Source organism: Panthera uncia, chromosome B4 (assembly GCF_023721935.1).
Source record: "Panthera uncia isolate 11264 chromosome B4, Puncia_PCG_1.0, whole genome shotgun sequence".
Lineage (NCBI taxonomy): Eukaryota > Metazoa > Chordata > Mammalia > Carnivora > Felidae > Panthera > Panthera uncia.
This window is the reverse complement of record NC_064809.1, coordinates 92189715-92207665: the sequence shown is the minus strand read 5'-3', so window position 1 is coordinate 92207665 and position 17951 is coordinate 92189715. Positions and strand designations below refer to the sequence as shown.

The 17951-nt window shown below is 42.6% G+C and overlaps 1 protein-coding gene across 1 annotated transcript in view; it reads right to left on the bottom strand.

Annotated features, from left to right (window-relative positions):
* The window catches only part of MYRFL (myelin regulatory factor like), a 126225-nt gene that overhangs the window by 37288 nt on the left and 70986 nt on the right, over positions 1-17951 (bottom strand). Inside the window, exons 11-13 of the mRNA XM_049626701.1 lie at positions 13685-13885; positions 4547-4655; positions 3681-3790 (exon numbers count right to left, since the gene is read on the bottom strand). Coding sequence (XP_049482658.1) covers positions 3681-3790; positions 4547-4655; positions 13685-13885 — 420 coding nt within the window. The remainder of the gene's footprint in view (positions 1-3680; positions 3791-4546; positions 4656-13684; positions 13886-17951) is intronic.

Sequence of the window (17951 nt, the reverse complement as noted above, 5' to 3'; positions counted from 1 at the left end):
CTATTGTAACATACACACACACACACACACACACACGCACACACACACACACACACACACACACACACATTACTCAAGGCCTAGTTATTCGCAGAATGAACCTCATCTTTATAGAAGCTTAGTTGTAAATTCACTTCAGGCCACTCTTACATTTATTGAGCACATTTTTCTTACACCAAACACACCTAATAATACTGCTCAAGAAATGTAGCCATCTGGTCCTAAATAATCACAGAAATCAATAAAGTTGCCAAGCGAAGAGACAGATGAGTAAACCAAACAGCGAAGCCCTCACGGTCTAATGCAGGGTTAGACTGCGGTGGTCACCTGCCATGGCTCCTGGCTCTCAGGACCAGCCCCCTCCCATCACTGAGCTTTCACTGGGGTACACGAACCATGAGGATTTTGTAAGAAGAAGCAAATTATCCCAGGTAAGAGAAGTTCATCGTGCACAGTCATCTGTCCTGAGACTTATACCAACTTTGACCGACAGCACTAATCTCCAGCTCTGGTTGGTTACATGGGCAGTCTGTAAAGATCCAGCCATTTCTGTTTCTTACTTGGGCATAACGTTGCAAAATGTGCATATGGAAAATATAGCGGAGTCACGGAGAGCAACATTTCAACATTTTCATGTGCATTTCTAGTTTGCACTTCAGCTTCAACAAAAATTTCTTTATTAAAAAGGGACATTCAGGGGCGCCTAAGTGGACCAGTCGATTAAGCGTTCAACTCTTGATTTTGGCTCAGGTCATGATCTCATGGTTTGTGGGATTGAGACCCATGTCAGGCTCTGCACTGTCAGCCCAGAGCCTGCTTGGGATTTTCTCTCTCCCTCTGCCTCTGGCCTTCCCCCACTCATGCTTGTTCTCAAAACAAACATTTAAGAATAAATAAATTAAAATAAAAAAATAAAAATGGGAAGAGAAATAGAGTGTAGAGGGAGAAACTGTAACTGAACCTGACCTATTACTATGGCACACGAAGCCCAGGAAGTCCTAAAGAAGTTCCTTAAAACAAGCAGTCCTGGATATGGCAACCAAGGCCAACATGGCACCCACACAAATGGGTAGGAGGCCAGGAAACCAAGAGGCTCCCTGTATATCTTGTCTATTGTACAATTAACAAACAGCATGGGGCAGTAGGAGTCACATTACCCATGTTCTTAATAAGAAAGAATAAAGGAGATATTCTGTGAAGTATTTATAATGTAGTGGAGGGATATTTCACAGTGTTGAGGATTAAACCAGCAATTGAAATCTATCCTCAGAAGTGAACCAAGGTGGAAGACCAGGCTTCAGAGCATGGAGGTGTTCACCTGCTCTTAGTGTTACAGATTCTGTAAACGAGGGCGGTCTTGGTGATGTCCTCATAGATTGAATCACTACAAGATCCTATTACTCAGAGAATCACAACCTGTCCATTCTGGACTCCTGTCAGTTTGATTTACTTATAAACTGAATGCTGCCTTGGCATGGATTGCTTCTCAAATGACAAATGAGCCTGGCTGCCTGCAATAGGAATACCAACGCTTACTTTCTCAGGGCTCTAGGCTTGCCTTCTTAGGAATGAATTTGGGTTGTAGCCTCTCTGGGGGACTGAGAGAGTGGGTAGCCCTCGGAACTGCTGTTGCTAATAATCCTGACTATCCTCATTCAACTCAACTGGGAATGGGAAGACACGGGGCCAGGGGAGAACTAATGATTTTCCTGAAGAGCGACAATCATAAGGTCCTGGACGGATGTTACCTACACAGAAAACACAGAAATCTCTTCCCTGGGTATTCCAGCAAAGGACCACAGCCAAAAGAGATATGGCTGCTACCAAATGAGTAACCCCAAGAGCCCTACCTTGGTAGCCTAATGACACATTCCGAAGGCTGCACCCTGAGCTTGATGGCTGTGCCTACATACTTTTCTCTCACCCAGGAAGCTTCTGGAAATGCAAGACAGTGAGGATGACCTTATTACATGAATACCTCAGAATATCCCTTATCATATAGGTATGATATATGATATATGATATGTGTGTGTGTGTATATATATATACATATATATATATACATATATACATATATATATTACTATTTATTTTTGAGAGAGAAAGAGACAGAGTGCAAGCAGGGGAGGGACAAAGAGAGAGAGAGAGAGACAGAATGCGAAGCAGGCTCCAGGCTTCAAGCTGTCAGCACAGAGCTCAACGCAGAGCCATGAACCGCGAGATCATGACCTGAGCCAAAGTTGAACGCTTAACCGACTGAGCCACCCAGGTACCCCACCCTTATCTTATATTTTAAGTAAATAATTGGGAAACTTCAGTACTTTATTATTAAAAATAGATTTCTCATGATAAACCTCTCAAGGGTAGCCCAGGTCTGAGGGCATGACCCAAGAGCTGCTTCTATTCGAGATGGGTCTGGGAAGCAGGAGTAAGTAACTCGACCTCTGCCCCTCTGTCCTTGCAGTCTTGGGGCAGAGCAGGCCATCCAAGCCCATTATCTAAGTATTTGTTGTCCAAGCACTTGTAGGGAGAAGACCGAGGAAGGACCCAGCATGGAAAGGCACCATCTATCCACCTTGCTACTCCAAGTGTGGCTTGCTGACCAGAGAGGGTGGAAAAATTGGCATCACCTAGAGGCTGGTTAGAGATGTAGGATCTTGGGTCTCACCCCATTATTGCTGAATCAGAGTCCGTATTTTTGTAAGTTCCTTCACTGATTCACGTACACTTTGAAGTTTGAGAAGCACTGCCCCCGTGAACTGACAAATTACAAATTAGTCTCAACTCAGACATCTCTCCCTACAACTGTAACATCCCCATGTCAATCAGTTTTCCCTCCAGCATCAAATATAACAGTGCAATGTACAGCATGTCAGCAGCAGGGTGAATTTGCCAACCTTGCAAAAAATGCAGGATTTCACAGAATTCATAAACCTGAGTTTGGAGAACCACTCAAGTCACACACACACACACACACACAGAGCACTGGCAAGCAAGGGAATGACAGCCTTAGACCCCTTACCAAGAGAAGGGGAGCTCATCTACAAGATGGGGACATTCCTTCAAAAGAGAATGATTTGAATATCAAAGAATTCAGATGGGCCCTTGGGAAAAAACGATGAGGCTCATGAATATCTTTTTAAGACTGACCCACTTTATGTGTTATGAAAATGGAACATACAACTTTGTTGAAAAACTATGCTTGAAAAGAAAAATCAACACTCCATTCAGCCTTTAATCAGGCTAAGAATTTAATTATTTGATCCTAATGATAACCTAAAGTATATTAGATGAGATAAATTACACTTCCTCAAGTTTGAGTTCCATTTTCTAAGACAAGGCTGATTAAATCTTGCTGTCACTATTTCACATGACATTGGGTCACATTTTAGTTGTGCTCCTGTTAAGTGGACTTTCCCCAGGCCAGTTTTTCTCCGACAGTTAAGACCTGCTCCACTCTACTGTCACTGTTACATATTCCTTTTTCTTTTTTGCCTTACGGGGCTTCTTTTTGGTACCTCTGAACAGCTTAGCATAACTGATACCAATTACTCCATAGCTGAGTGAAGTTTTCTTTTTACTGTCTTGTTTCCTGGTTGGAAGTTTCAGTGCATGTGGTACCACAGAAAGGGGTTCACCATGGGGTCATAGCTCCAATGGCAGATCTACTCAGTGGTTACCTTATCGACCATGAGGAAGTTCTCCAGTGTCTCCCCATTTTCACAGGTGACATTACCGACCTCTTTTACAGCTCTGGGCAGGATCTCTCGTAACTCCTGGGCGATCATTCCTAGACACAAACACTCCCAACAGGTTTAGTCAGGAAAAGACCTTTCTGGAGAACATCCTCCCTAGCCTACATCAAAATGGAAGGCTGACAGCCCCCGCCAGGACATCTTTGCAAATACATGCTTATCCCCTCACAGCTTTCGCTTTGATCTATGATACATTTGAAGCAAAGAAGGAATTTTGAGCCCATAACCACCATAGGATTAAAAGCAGGGGTGTCATTTTCTTGACTTTTCCTTGAGACTCTGGGCCGGATTTTGGAAGGAGGGAGTAAATACCTTCAAATCCCTGTATATAGAAGTAAGGGTGGGGCGTTAGCTTGATTTCCTTTCTTTTCTTGCAGGAGGATTTGCCACCTAAATGGTCCCTCTTTCTCTAGGATTCCTGGATCGGAGTACAAACACCACTCTGCCCCTTCTCTGACCTAGACTGACCTATTCCACACCTCTCCCTCTCCCGGGTCTGCCTTTTACAGCTGGAGCTGTGATCTGCCCCCCCCCCCCCCAGCTCTGAGCAAGATGATTCCAGTGAAAAGAAACAATGTATTCAAAATATTCTGCCAGTACCTTGGAATGTAGGAGTAAGGATGGGGGTGTTGAGTCAAGATGACACAGAAATTTCTCTCACCTTTCCTGTTCTAGTGATTATGGATTTCACAGAGGAAATCAATGCCATAGCACACAATCTCCACATAAAGAGGGAATTGAACTTTTAAGAGTTGACAACACAAAATTAAAAAGGGAATTTGTGTGCATACCTGTTTGATGGGCAGTGTTTATTCCCATTGAAGATGCGAACTCTGGTTTGTAGTCGTATTCAACAATCCTCATTTGGGCTATTCGTCTCAGCTGCTCATTTGTGTCAACCTAATTTAATTAAAGAAGAGCGGATTTCACCCATTTAGATATTTCCCATTCAAATCAATGCCCAAAGAGACCCAGAGAAATTAGGAATGTTGACAGCAGGGTTCTTTCCTCTTGTCCGAACTATTTTAAGGAAAGTTTATGTTTTTCTCCTCAGAGAAACCAAATCTTCAAGGTCCATATCAATGACTTCCATCCACTGACAAACTGAGACAGAGTTTTTATGTCTAAATTACAGGGTGAAAGCTCCCCCATTCACTACTCTTGCCTTTTTTCTCTCCTTTGAGGGGTGAACTCTCCTTCTGAGAATGGAGACTGATCACGTTAGAGAGAAAAAATTGCCACTCAAGATTGCAAGGGATCATTTCCAAATGGACATACAGTATAAACACCAAATAAATATAGGCCAACCTTGTATTTACAAACTGAAAATGCTTAGTTCAAGTAACAACCTTTGAGGAATGGATATAACTACTATACCATTGATTTGCTTTTGGACATTTCACTGGAGAAAATTTCCTCAAGTGGCAGGTTGCAAGGCTGTATTGTTCACCTGCTGGACCTTCCAAGATCCAGACTTTCCTCTCCTACAGACGGCTTCTCCCCCAAACCACTCTGGTCAGTGATGGTGTGCTTCTCTGAGCTCACTTCTTTTACAGGTTATTGAAGGTATTCCCAACTTCCACTGCCAATTCCTCAAAATAATGTCACTGGGTCCCAGCAAAATGATAGTAATACACAATAGAGTGAATTTTTCCTAAAGCTAAATATGTTTCATTCAAAGGATTTCCTTTTGAGTTTTTTTTTTAATGTATTCATGGTAATAGCAGAATCAATTTTTATAATGACCTTATTCTATAAGTAAAATGCTGGTAGCTCTTTTTCTTTTCTTTTCTTTTTTTTTAATTTTTTTAAATCTTCATTTATTTTTGAGAGAGAGACGGAGTGCGAGTGGGGGAGGAACAGAGAGAGGGAGACACAGAATCTGAAGCAGGCTCCAGTCTCCAAGCTATCAGTACAGAGCCTGACCCAGGGCTCAAACTCACAAAGAGTGAGATCATGACATGAGCCGAAGTCAGAGGCTTAACCGACTGAGCCACCCAGGCACCCCACCCTTTTTCTTTCAGGATTTTCTCTTAGGCTATAATTTTCTTTTAGGATATAATGATTACAAAACCTGTGGTCTCTTGGCAATTAAAATTATACTGCCTTGACATTCATCCATGTATTAGAGTAACCAAAATTGCTTTGTTGTTCTTGTTTTATGAAAACCCTGAAATGGCCTTCAACTCCTCCCTAGACCCACTCTGTTGGGTGAGTTGGAAAGCTCCTCCGATATCATTAAAAGTTCCCTGTCCTTCACTAGTTCGGCTGATTGTGAAAAATTGTGGCTTGACACTTACCTGGTTAACTGTGCAAACTCTATTTCAGGTACTTCTTGGGAAGTATAATTTTGAGCTCACTGTTATTTTGATACTTGCTGTCATCAAAAGCCTGGTTCAATTCATTTATTCACTGTATTATTCAACTAACATTTAACAGTCACCTTCAACTTACCATGCACTACACTAAGTGCTGGGACTTAAAAAAGTGATTGCTTTTAACAATTTGTGGTCAACTAATTGTGCAACCTGAAACCATAAAACTCATAGAAGAGAACACAGGTAATTTCCCTGACATCAGCCACAGCAACATTTTATGTCTCCTAAGGCAAGGGAAACAAAAGAAAAATAAACTATTGGGATTACATCAAAATAAAAAGCGTTTGCACAGTGAAGGAAACCATCAACAAAACAAAAAGGCAACCTACTAAATGGAAGAAGATATTTGCAAATGATATATTTGATAAGGGATTAATATCCAAAATATATAAAGAAGTTATACAAAAAAACAAATAATCTGATTAAAAATGGGCAGTCAACCTGAATACACATTTTTCCAAAGAAGACATCCAGAGAGGCAACAGACACAGGAAAAGATGCTCAGTGCCACTAATCATCACGGAAATGCAAAGCAAAACCACAGTAAGATATCACCTTATACCTGCCAGAATGGCTAGAATCAAAAAGACAAGAAATAGCAAGTGTTGGCCAAAATGTGGAGAAAAATGTACTATTGGTGGGAATGTAAATTGGTACAGTGTTGTTGGGAATGTAAATTGGTACAGCCATTGTGCACTGTTGGTAGGAATTAAAATGGTACCGCCATTGTGGAAAACAGTATGGAAGTTCCTCAAAAAGTTAACAGTAGAAATACCATATGATCCAGTAATTCCACTGAGGAGTACCCAAAGAAAGTGAAAACATTCATTCAAAAAGATATATGCACCCTGTGTTTGCTGTAGCATTATTCACAATAGCCAAGATATGGAAGCAACCCAACTGTCCAATCTTAGATGAATGGGTAAAGAAGATGTAGTATATTCATACAATGGACTATTACTCAGCCATTAAAACATTGTGAGGTCTTCCTATTTGAGACAACATGGATGGACTTCAAGGGTATTATACTAAGTGAAATAAGTCAGACAAAGACAAATACCATATGGTTTTACTTACATGTGGAACTAAACACAAACACAATTAAAAACAAAACAAATGAATAAACAAGCAAAAAGCAGGTATAGAGAACAAACTGATGGTTGCCAGAGGGACGGTGGGGATAGGCAAAATGGGTGAAGGAAAGTGGAAGATACAGGCTTCCAGGGGCACCTGGGTGGCTCAGTGGGCTAAGCATCTGACTTTGGCTCAGGTCATGATCTCACGGTCTGTGAGTTCGAGCCCCAGGTCAGGCTCTGTGCTGACAGCTCAGAGCCTGGAGCCTGCTTTGGATTCTGTGGCTCATTCTGTCCCTCTGACCCTCCCCCTGACTCAAACTCTATCTCTCAAAAATGAATAAATGCTAAAAAAAATTTTAAAAAAAAGATACAGGCTTCCAGTTATGGAATGGAAAAGTCATGGGAATAAAAGGTACAGCACAGGGAATATAGTCACTGGGGTTGTAATAGCCATTTATGACAACTATACTTGTGATGATAATAGCATAACACAGAGAATTGTTGAATCGCTGTGCTGTACACCTGAAACTAATGTAACATTGTGTGTTAATTATACTCAAATAAAATATAAATAAGCAAAATAAAAATTAAGAAAAACTTTAAAACAAAATAAAAACGAATAAATAAGTTTTCTAATTGTTTTGACTTTGTAGCATACTGTTTCTCTGGGATTACACATTCCAAGTTTCCTAAAATTTAGACCTACTAAATGAAATTTTTAAAAAATGTTTGTGGGGCACCTGGGTGGCTCAGTCGGTTAAGCCGCTGAGTTCAGCTCAGGTCATGATCTCACGGTTTGTAGGTTTGAGCCTCGTATCAGGCTCTGTGCTGACAGCTCAGAGCCTGGAGCCTGCTTTGGATTCTGTGTCTCCTCCTCTCTCTGCACCCCCCCCCACCCCCCACTCACACCACTCTGCCTCTCTCTCTCTCGAAAATAAACATTAAAAATTTTTTTTCTAAATGTCTGTGGACTAGACAGGCAGACCCATCATAAATGAAAATGTGAGAAATGCAGGATGAAAATGGAATTATGGATCGAGAATTTGGCAGCTCCAAGGAGGACCCCAAAATATTCCTAGGGGAGCATGAAGAAAGACTTCCTAGACATGGCAAAACCCCACTGAGATCTTGGCTTATTTTGATCTTCAAATAAGTTCTGCTCCTTTCGCTTCAGGCCTTTGGCTCAGGGCATTTCCCAGCCTCGAAAGCTCTTCCTTCCCACTCCTACCTTCTCCCCCAACTTAAACATCCCTTCACCAGGGAAGCATTTCTTGATTTCCAATACCAGGAAGGGTCCCTTTGCCCTGTGTGCCAATGGGAGCTGTTGTTTTTCTTCATAGTGCTTATCACTGTTATCACCAGACAAAGTTGTGTCACCTTCATTATCTGTCTTCCCTATAGGATATATACCCCCTGAGGATGAGGACAAATCTACGGCCATGGTTTTCTGCTTACCACCAAATCACCAGTTTCTAGTACAATTCCTTGTGTGTAGTTGACACTCAACTAACATTTCTTAAATAAATTAATAACTTAATAAATAAACCTCATACGAATAAATTTAAGAAAGGAGTTAGTCAGGGAAAGATGCAGGGTAGAAAGAAGGGACAGAAAGGGCGAGGCCAAGACCCGATGCTAGACTGAAAGAACACCATGAGTAAAGTGCCAAGGGAGTAAGTTCCCTGAATGATGTCTGCCCAACCAGGGTGGAGTTTGGCATTACTAGACTGTAAAGATTAAGGCCAGAGCAGGGAGGGCCTTGCAGGACATGCTAGGGAGGGGAGTCACAATCTCACATTGCCCTGTGCACACAGCTATCACTGTGAGCTCCTATATTCAGCAAATATTTAATGAACAGCTACTGTGTGCCAGGTGCTATCCTAGGCATTGGAGATGCAATGAATATTTCTTACTCAGAGTTTAGATTTTTATTTTTTAAAGTTCTATTTTTGAGGGCAAGTCTCACATCTAGTTGATCTCAGGACCTCTGGAGTGCCCAGCAGAGTGGCTCACATGTTATAGACACCCCGCACCTTCAATGAAAGAAAAAGCCATGAAAGAATGAAGGTAGTGAAACAGCAGAACAATCCCTGTCAATCAGGAGCCAGCGTGGCATGGCCTTGCACTAGCCAGGCCCCACCCAGTTCCCCATTCCCTGCACCCTTGGGAATCCTGTGGCTGCTTTGCCTACTTTTCATTATCCCCGTGGTTCCTGCACGAGCCCTCATGGGTGACCTTTGCTGCCAACAGGAAGCAGAGGAGGCTGTGTCCTCACTGAGGCTGTCCAGGCTACCCAGAGGGAACATGACCCCTGGTGACTAAGCTGGATCCTTTAATGCATTTTCCCCCGAAGGCATATTGCTGGACGAAGCATATTGTGGGTTTGATGGTATTATTACCATTGTGCTTCAGAGAGATTTTTGGCTGAAGAAAATTTTCAGGGTTGGTTGGGGGATCTAAACCCCTTCTGCAACAACGTTTCTATAAGACAATGCTCTTCTGGTTTCTAATGTGGGGCTGTACTTTCCAAAGTTAAATATAAACTGCCCATGCTGCACACTCCCTCTGTGTACACTTGACCTAGGGAAAGCCCTCGAGGCAAGGGCTGTGCCTTCTCAGAATCCTCCTCCAGGAGCCAAACACTGGCCAACACTTAACACCACACCTTGCTCATCCACGTGGGTTGAGTAAGAAGCTAGAAGCTGAATTCAGGTGTCTGAGGTGACCTTGCCCACAGCAGTTTCGGAAAGTTTTGACCCTGATGTACGTGGCCATCGTGGTCATGCTGCCTCACACCCAAAGCTTCTCTATCATTTCTTTCTTTCTTTCTTTCTTTCTTTCTTTCTTTCTTTCTTCCTTCCTTCCTTTCTTTCTTTCTTTCTTTCTTTCTTTCTTTCTTTTTACAATCTGAGAAGCATTTATTCTTGAAAAACTGCTGAACTTTGGGTAAGAACAGTAGGAGTCCATGGCATTCTTGCCTAGGGCTGTGCCCATCTCGTCACCACTCCCAGCTCGGTGGGCTCAGAGGTACGCTCCTCAGCAAGGGAGACGATGCAGACCAGCCCCTGTGCTGCCCAGATCAAAGGGACTCACTCAGTTTGCAGCGGCGGGTGACGTCTGTAAGGCTTCTCTATCATTAACCCCAGAGTTGCACCACAGAAAAGTCATTCTTGTCTGTGGGACTCCACAGTTTGTCCAGGGAGGGAGATCCTGTTATCCACCATCTGGCCACAGCCTAGACTATTAGTCTCGCATCAGGAGCAGCTTGAGTAACACTGGCTCACCCCAAGTTGAGGAACTTCTGCATCTGGCTCCTGGCCCTTGGAGCCTTTCATCTTAACTGATTTCGTTCCTGGTTTTTATTTTGGAATCTCTTGTAACCTTGTTTTCAGCCTTCATCATAAAATTGCATTGATGCGTTCAACTTTCAGCTTCCTCACTTTTTTTGCATTGGCCTTGGTGATCTTCACGCTCTTCTGTTTTCCAGCATATCATCTCCACCCTAATTTTGCTGTTTCCATTGAAAGAGCTGCATTTCCTTCTGCAGTCTGTAGTCACATCAGTAAACACAATGTTGGGATATGTTAGGCTGCTCCTCATTAAGGCCGACCTCATTTTCCCAGTGGGTCCAGGGCACGGGCTTCGGTCACATCTGCTTTATCTTCTCCATGTCTTGTAGACGTGTCCAGATGAGCACAGGGATCTCCACCAGGACTCTCTATGCAGAGTGCTCATGTGCTTAACACCTACAAAACAACCTCCATTGCCCTGAGTGAGGATGCACAGAGCCGGGGCAAGGAAGCAACTTATATTTATTTCCCCCTCCCCCAATCATCACAGTACTGGGCAATGTGTTTGGCCACTATGTTTTGCAACAGCTCATCTGGAAGCCAGCTCTGGTTATCATGCATCCTTTACCAATGAGAAATTGCCTCGAGTCCTATGCTTGTAATCAGATCAACCAAGGGCCCACTTCCCAGAGCATTTGGAGGAATGGCTATTCTTAAAAGTTGGGCAAACTGAGTCAGGAGGAGGTGAAGACAAAGTTCACACATCTGTCAGCCCCATCATCAGCATTATCGTTGCCTCTTTTGTCTGTAATGGTGAACAGGACTGGTAAGTGCGTCTCTCCCCATTGGATGGGGGCCCCCAAATGTGGGGCCACTCGATTGGGTGGACGCTGGCAGCACGGGCCATGAAAAAATTCACCCAACGCAGAACAAAGGAGATAGAAGTTTAGTGAATATACCACAGGAGGAGGGGCAGGCAGTGAGGGAGAGGCTGTCTGCAGTGAGATAGGTGGATGGGGGTTGTAGTTGGATGGGGAAGGCAAGGAGGCATGGGGACATATGGAATTTTCCCTTTCCTGGTAACCGTGCCTGGTTGTAAGTAGCCCATTGGTTACTTAAGGCCTATGGATATTTTGAGGTGGGTCACCTGATGGGTCGGTCTGTCTGTGTTCAGCATCGTGGTCTCTGTGAGCCCTTTCTACATTCCATTGCTCAAGTCTGTTGCCTAAAAGCAGCCTCTACGATAAGATTTCTAGAGATCTATATTTCATACATGTGGATAGACCTATTAAAAACAAATATATTAATATGAAATAAGTTAATAAATGAATTACATGTAATTTGCATTTTATACAAGTAAATAATGATAATATCTATTTGTCCCGCTAAAGAATGCTTCACGTATATGAGCTTAGAAGAAGCCCTTAACACAAGTGAATTGAACATGAGCCTTCCCTGCTCACAGGAGAATAAACAGAAGCACAGGACATCTCTGGGTGAAGGTTCCTGGGCCAGCGCTTGCCCGAATCAGGACTAAACCTCCTTCCACCATCACGCTGCCGTGAGCAGGCAGGGGAGACAGAAATTCCACATTTGGAGCCTGGATTGGGGTGACATTTTATTTACACAAGAAGGTGTCATGGAAGGGATTTGAGAAGTTCTAGGGAAGCTTGTTATTTTAAGACAATATGTTTTCTTCGGACAAGGGGCAGCGCCCGAAGACATCTGGTAAGTGAACTGTGGGGAAAGCCTAATAGTGGCGAGAGGAGCTGTGGAGGACTTTCCCAGCTTGTTATCTTCCATTTGCATTTAGATAAGACCTGTAGGGAATTGTATAGCCAATTGCAAAAATAAGTTTCAGTTGGTGTGATCTGAAACGCAGACAGTTTATCTCTCTCTAGAAGTCAAAAAAGCACAGTATCTAGGACTGGAATCGGGAAATATACGTGAGAACTTTCTAGCCCTAAGAGTTCCCATCCGGCTAGCAGGTCACAGCTCTTCGAACATGAACCACAGCTTTGCAATCAGTATAAAAGTCTACAATTACAACCATTCTTTGGAATGCACTCAGCAAAGGAGGACATTCCTTGGCCGGTTTGGAAACACCAGTGCAGATTTGCACTGGGAAAGGAATGCGGTCTGGAAGAATGGCCAATGATTTACAGATTGTGTCTCCTATTCACTAAAAAAGAATAAGGGAAGGAGGTTAAAAACACAATTCCGCCATAGCCTCAAAAACGCTTACAGGAGCAGCAGTGTGAGTGCAAAGGTGGAGAAGTGATAGAAGCAGTGAATGGGAAACAGACTTAAAGGATGGAAGAGCTAGAACCTGGAGTGGCCTGGCTAAGGGATTAGCATCTTAATCCTAATCTCTTAGGTCTTCATAGCAGCTGTGACTTGCCATGGTGATTCACTTCTTATCTCAATGTGTAAAAACAAATAAAGGACTTGGCGGGGTCAAGCAGAGAGGCACGGTTTCCATCTTACAGATAAAGGCACTGGGTTGGGGTGGGGTTGTTCCGCCCAGGGCGAGCCTAAAGTGGAGAAGCACCACCTGATTCATGAGCCTGATTTCTGCCTTCCACTGGGTAACTGTCTTTCCACAGAGGGAGGAGGTCTTGGTCTGGAGCCTCAGGCGACGGGATTGACCTTGGTGGAGGCTAGGGGTGGGAAGAGGAGCTTCTCCAACTGCTCCTCGGAGAAGGACAATGAATGGGGAAGACAATGGCTGGCAGGGCTGGTCCCAGGGACTCTGGGAGGAAGAGGCTGGGGGTCTAGTAGAAATACAGGCAGGGACTGGACTGAGACAGTGCTCAGATGAACAGGGAGATGGACATTTGGAGACAGAAAGGAAAAGGCAAGCTTCAATGGCTGACAATGTGTGGAAGGAAGGGCAATGGCCCATGGAAAATAGCTCAGAGACTTCTGCTTGGGAAGCCACTGCTATGCTGTCACTGCCCACTGCTCCTGGCAGGTGAATCCATTCTCCTGGGTAGGAGATACATTACCCTTTCAGCAGAGATGCCTGTCGGCTCCAACATTCATAACCGTTACGCATTGTGTTCATCCCCTATAAACAGGTGACATATAGAGACGCTCTGTGCGAGGTGTGTCAGAGTCCAGGAGTGCCCAGCACACCTGACTCAGGTGTCAGCGGAGGCGCCCAAGGCCTGCCCTGTGCTCACCTCCTGGATATTGTGCTTTGCCCTGCTGTCAGAGGGATGCATAACTGTCCCCATCACTTTCATGTTGCCACAGACGACCAGGGCCTCATCCGGCGCATCTGTATTGATTCCCACTCGACCATGACAAACAACAGATTCTGGAACTTGTCCTCGCTGCCATAATGCATCACTGTCATTTTCAAACTGCCCAGGGTTAGAGGCCTGGAAAAAAATACAGAACTATGTTACCATTGAAGTTACAGTAGCAAATAGATGATTGCTTGATTCCTCAGAGCAGGGGAAAACAGAATGTTGTGTAAGTCTTTCACCTGCGAATCATATATCGGATGGGACATTCTGACATATCCAAATAACTGTGGCACCAGGAGAGCCCCTAACTGCTCTGCTGCCCATGAGCAGGAGCTCAGCATGCCATGGTTTGGGACGTCCAGTCTCTATTGCAACTACGTGGAGTTGAGAACGTGTAAGTTATACTGGGTGGACGATAAGGAAGAAGAAAACTCAAAACGACCTTCTTTTCAGGGATGATAATATTAATAAGGATTTAAAACCAGAACCTTACATCAGAAGATACTACGAGTTTATTAAAGCCCAGATAAATAAAAATACTTTGCATTTAGCTAGCCCTTTTATAGTTTTAAAACACTTTAATACTTATGATTTCATACACAATTGACAAGCAAATGACAGGACAAATATACTTATACACCTCAATGATTCCCCAAACACAGATGACATTGAAAAAGGATAACAACAGCTACGTTTGTTGCGTCTAGTGCACATCCCCATTCTAGGAGATGTGTACCATTCACCTCATTTTACAGATAATCGAAAAGACTCTGTGCCCAAGGCCACAAAGCTAGTAAATTCTGGAGCTGGACCTATACTTCTTTTAATTATTAATGATTCTGACTTCTCCTATCAGAAGTAGCCCTGGCCAAATGCAGTCTTCAACGAGAATCCAAGTGAAACTATTGAGATTAGACAAAGTTCTGGAGATTCTGCTCTTAAATGAAATCCTTTGCTGAGGGATTCTTCACTCTACTGCCTTCCCTCTTCCCCACCTCCTGGGGCTGCTGAATGCATTTCCAAATATCTTTAAGTAGGGATCTCTGAATCCCTCCAAATCCTCACAACAGAATTAATGTTTTTAACATGATGGCCTATTCTTCTAAATGTGAAACTTTTGTGTGTTTGAGGCAGGCTGTCACAAATTCAGACAAGCACTATAGACCCTGATCATCTAAGAAGTCAACGCTAACACCAAAGTCTTGACTTTCAGCCTTTCTGGGCAGCCCAGGGGACATTGCAAACTCAGGACCTGAATATGCACAGATCATCTCCGGAGAATACTTGAGGCACCAGTAACAGTGGTTTCTTCAAGGCCTGGAACTGGGAGATGGGAAACTGATCTGGGAAGGAGATTCACTGCTCAACTTATACTCTCTTGGTATTGTTTCAATATTTTTGCCACAAGCATGTGCTACTGATTTTAAAATAATAATTTTTTTAAAAACCCATAAAGTTTAGTTCTTAGTTTGGGTTCAGTTGAAGAACATGTAGGAGTCTTCAAGGTTTTCATTCTCACCTGTCTGAACCCCAAGCTACTTGGAAGAGTCAACCATTGACATTTGATAGGCGAAAGCAGAAAAGAAGTAACAACTTTGAACATCATTTTGTGTCAGTTAAGCAAAGAACTTTGTTGCAAGGTCCCTAGAGGCCCCTGGGTTGTGAATGGCAAATTGGCTTTGACCCAAATCCTTCTATAGCAAGCAGTCAACTAAAACCAAGGTGTACCATATAAATGTTGATGTATTTTGCTCTACCTTGAACATAAGGAGCCACTACAAGAAAACAAAATAGACAGTGATGGTTTTTTTTTTTTCTTAATGAGCTTTGGAATAATTGTTATCATAAACTTGATATCATGTTGGAATAGCAGATAAGGTAGATTCAATTCTTTGGGACAATTATAACAATCTCACTTGGCCTTCATCAGATGAAAACTCAGATCCCTAAAATATGTTCAGATCATTTGGGAAAGGGCCGCATATCTGCAATTTGCTAAATATATAGACCTATGGAGGAGTCCTCCTCGTCATTAATGGGAGATGTCATAAAATCTGCGAACTTTCTTCCCCCTTCTCTGGTATCTGCAATCTTAATGTGTCAAAACAAACTAATGTACTAGCTCTTTCTGGAATTATGAAGTTGTGTTCCCATATGGTCCATTGGTGGTTCATTGATATCAAACACTGAAATGAATCAAAGTCTCCAAATACTTTTATTATTTATCCCACAGCCCCATATATGTAGGGAAAACCTGAACATTTTAATCTATGTTATGACACAAACTGGCTGTGTGACCTTGGGACAGTCACTTAACCTTTCTGCACTGGCTTTTTTCTTTGAAGAATAAAGATAATAATGACTTCTTTACCTATCTCACAGCGTCGTGGGAATTTACTAAAATCACATATATGGGAATACTTTGCAAAAATGAGGAGGAATAATCTCAAATTATCCTTAAAACACTGCTGTGCATAACAACTACTGTCCAACCAATACAGGCATACCTCCTTTTATTAAGCTTTGCTTTATTGCACTTCACAGATTATGTATTTTTTTTTTTTTTTTACAAATTGAAGTTTGTAGCAACCCTGAATCAAGCCAGTCTGTCTGCACCATAGACTATGGATGTCACAGTGTCTGCTCATTTCATGTCTCTGCTACCATTTGGTAATTCTCGCAATATTTCAAACTTTTTAATTTTATTATCATTACATTTGTTATGGTGATCGGTGATCAGTGATCTTTAATATTACTGTTATAATTTGGAGAGCCACAAACCATGCCACAAATCATAAGATGGCATAACTTAATCAATAAATGTTATATGTATTATTCTGACTGTTCCACAAACTACCCATTTCCCCATCTCTCTCCTTCTCCTCGGGCCTCACTATTCCTTGAGACCAAGAATATTAAAATGAAGCCAACTAATAACCCTACAATGGAATTTAAGTACTGAAGTAAAAGGAAGAGACGCATGTTTCTCACTTTAAATCAAAAGCTAGAAATGATTAAGCTTAGTGAGAAAGGCATGTTGAAAGCTGAGATAGGCTGAAAGCTGGGCCTCTCATACCAGATAACCAAGTTGTGAATGCAAAGGAAATGAAAAGTGCTACTCCAGTGAACACACGAATGATAAGAAAGTGAAAGCCGTATTGCTGATATGGAGAAAGATTTAGAGGTCTGGATAGAATATCAAACCAACCACAACATTTCCTTAAGCCAGAGCCTAATCCAGAGCGAGGCCCTAACTTTTCAATTCCATGAAGGCTGAAAGAGGTGAGGGGGCTGCAGAAGAAAAGTCTGAGGCTAGCTGAGGTTGGTTAGGGTTTAAGGGGAAAAATCATATGTATAACATAAAAGTGCAGGGTGAAGCAGCAAGTACTGATATAGAAGCTGCAGCAAGTTCTCCAGGAGATCTGAATAATCAATGATGATGGCTTCACTAAACAACAGATTTTTAATGTAGATGAAACAGTCTTATATTGGAAGAAGATGCCATCTAGGACTTTTGTAGCTAGAGAGAAGTCAATGCCTAGCTTCCAAACTTCAAAGGACAAGCTGACTCTATATTGAAGTCAGCGTTCACTGACCATTCCAAAAAGCTTCAGGCCCTTAAAAAGCTACCCTAAGTTGGGATGCCTAGGTGGCTCAGTCGGTTAAGCATCCAGCTTTGGCTCAGGTCATGATCTCACGGTTCGTGGGTTCAAGACCTGCATCAGGCTCTGCACTGATAGCTCAGAGCCTGGAGTCTGCTTCAGATTCTCTGTTTCTTTCTCTCTCCCTGCTCCACCCCCCCCCCCTTGTTCTTTCTTTCTCTCTCTCTCTCTCAAAAATAAATAAACATTAAAAACATATATATTTTTAAAAGTTACCCTAAATCTACTCTGCCTGGGCTCTACAAATGGAACAAAACCCAGATGCCAGCATATCTGTTTGCAACATGGTTTACTGAATATTTTAAGCCCACTGTAGAGACCACCCAGAAAAGAAGATTCCTTTGAAAATATGACTGCTTATTGATAATTTACCTGGTCATCCAAGAGCTCTGATGGAGATATACAATGAGATTAACATTGTTTTCATGCCTGCTAACACAACATCCATTCTGCATCCCATGGGTCAAGGAGTAATTCTGACTTTCAAGTCTTATTATGTAAGAAATATATTTCAGAAGGCTACAGCTGGCATGGAT